Here is a 1,624-nt window from a genome sequence, read left to right on the forward strand (position 1 = left end):
CTGATCTCTCCTTATATGCAGTGGCATTTCCCCCACCTCTACCTGTATAGCATTAACAGGAGTCGACTTCATTGCTCCACAACGCGTTCTTACGGCTTTATGCTGAATAACATCCAGTTTTGCCAGGAGCGTCTTAGATGCAGATCTGTAAGCCACACGACACATCCATAGTCAAATACAGACCTAATAAGGCTGATGTATATCGTTCTCAAGGCTGATCTGTTTGCTCCCCAGTCCACCCCTTTCAGACAGCGCATGGCATTCAGTACCTTTTTACATTTCTCAATCATTTTTTGCATGCGAACAGACCAAGTTAATCTCTTATCTAACCACAGGCCTAGATATTTAAAACAGTTTACTCTCTCTAGTTCTGCGCCTGATAACTTCAGCTTCAAACCCATGGGAATGTTCTTTCTAGTAAAAAACAAGGTTTTAGTTTTGTCAATAAACATTCTAAATCCCCATTCAAGGGCCCACGCTTGGACATGGTCTACTGCCTGCTGCATTTTACGCACAATGAAATCCACATTTCTGCCCCTTATCCACATTGCACCATCATCTGCAAACAAAGCAACATGGACAGATTCCTGCACCTCTTTAAAGACATCATTAATCATGATCAGGAACAATATCGGGCTGATAATGCTTCCTTGCGGAGTGCCGTTTTCCACTGTATATTCACTGCTGAACTCTTCATTAATTTTGACCGTGATACTCCTGCCTGATAGGAAATCCTTGACCCACTGAAACATTCTACCCTTGATACCCATTTGCCTGAGTTTAATTAGGAGTCCCTCTCTCCAGACCATACCATAGGCCTTCTCTATATCAAAGAATACTGTCAGTACTGTCTCCTTATCAACTTGGGCTTTCCTTATTGAGTCTTCTAAGGCCACTACTGGGTCCATGGTGCCCCTTCTCTGCCTAAATCCACTCTGGTAGCTGTACAAAATATTTCTCGTTTCTAACCAGTAAACCAACCTATCATTCACCATTCTTGCCATTATTTTACCCAGCTGTGAGGTCAGCGCTATAGGTCTATAGTTTGATGGCATCTTTACATCTTTCCCAGGCTTCCTAATAGGGATTATTACAGGGATTATTATTACAGTCAATTTCTCCAACATAATGTAGCATATCTCATCCCTTCCTGGGGTGGACCTACCCACTTTCTTTAACGCCCTATTCAATTCACTCAGGTTAAAGGGCGTATTTAGAGCATTCTGCTGCCCCATCTCCTCCTCTAACATATGCCTGTAGCTATCTATTGTGATTTCTCTTCCTCTTGCCTCACTGGGAGTAAGATTCCCTGAGCTGTGTACCTGTACAAGTGTTTTAGCAATGGCCTCTGCCTTATCCTTACTGCCTATAATAACTCTGTCCTCTACCTTCATTATTGGATATTCCAGCTCTCTCCTAATGCCTCTCATTTTTTTAATCATTCCCCATACATCCCCTATTGGGGTAGTTCTGTCTAAAGTTTCACAAAATGCTTTCCAGTACTCCCTCTTAGATTTTTTTTAACTTTAGACCTCACTACCACTTGACACTGCTTGTAATTTATCAAATTCTCAAAGTTCAATGTTTTCTTTAAAATTCTAAACGCTTTGTTGCGCTCTTTGAT

General features: G+C 41.6%; 1 protein-coding gene across 1 annotated transcript in view; it reads right to left on the reverse strand.

The window, feature by feature from the left end:
- LOC142376975 (WD repeat-containing protein on Y chromosome-like) overlaps positions 1–908 on the reverse strand; it is a 4,103-nt gene extending 3,195 nt beyond the window's left edge. Inside the window, exon 1 of the mRNA XM_075460681.1 lies at positions 849–908. Coding sequence (XP_075316796.1) covers positions 849–908 — 60 coding nt within the window. The remainder of the gene's footprint in view (positions 1–848) is intronic.
- Positions 909–1,624: the final 716 nt, after the last annotated feature.

The sequence above is a fragment of the Odontesthes bonariensis genome, chromosome 3, assembly GCF_027942865.1.
Source record: "Odontesthes bonariensis isolate fOdoBon6 chromosome 3, fOdoBon6.hap1, whole genome shotgun sequence".
Lineage (NCBI taxonomy): Eukaryota > Metazoa > Chordata > Actinopteri > Atheriniformes > Atherinopsidae > Odontesthes > Odontesthes bonariensis.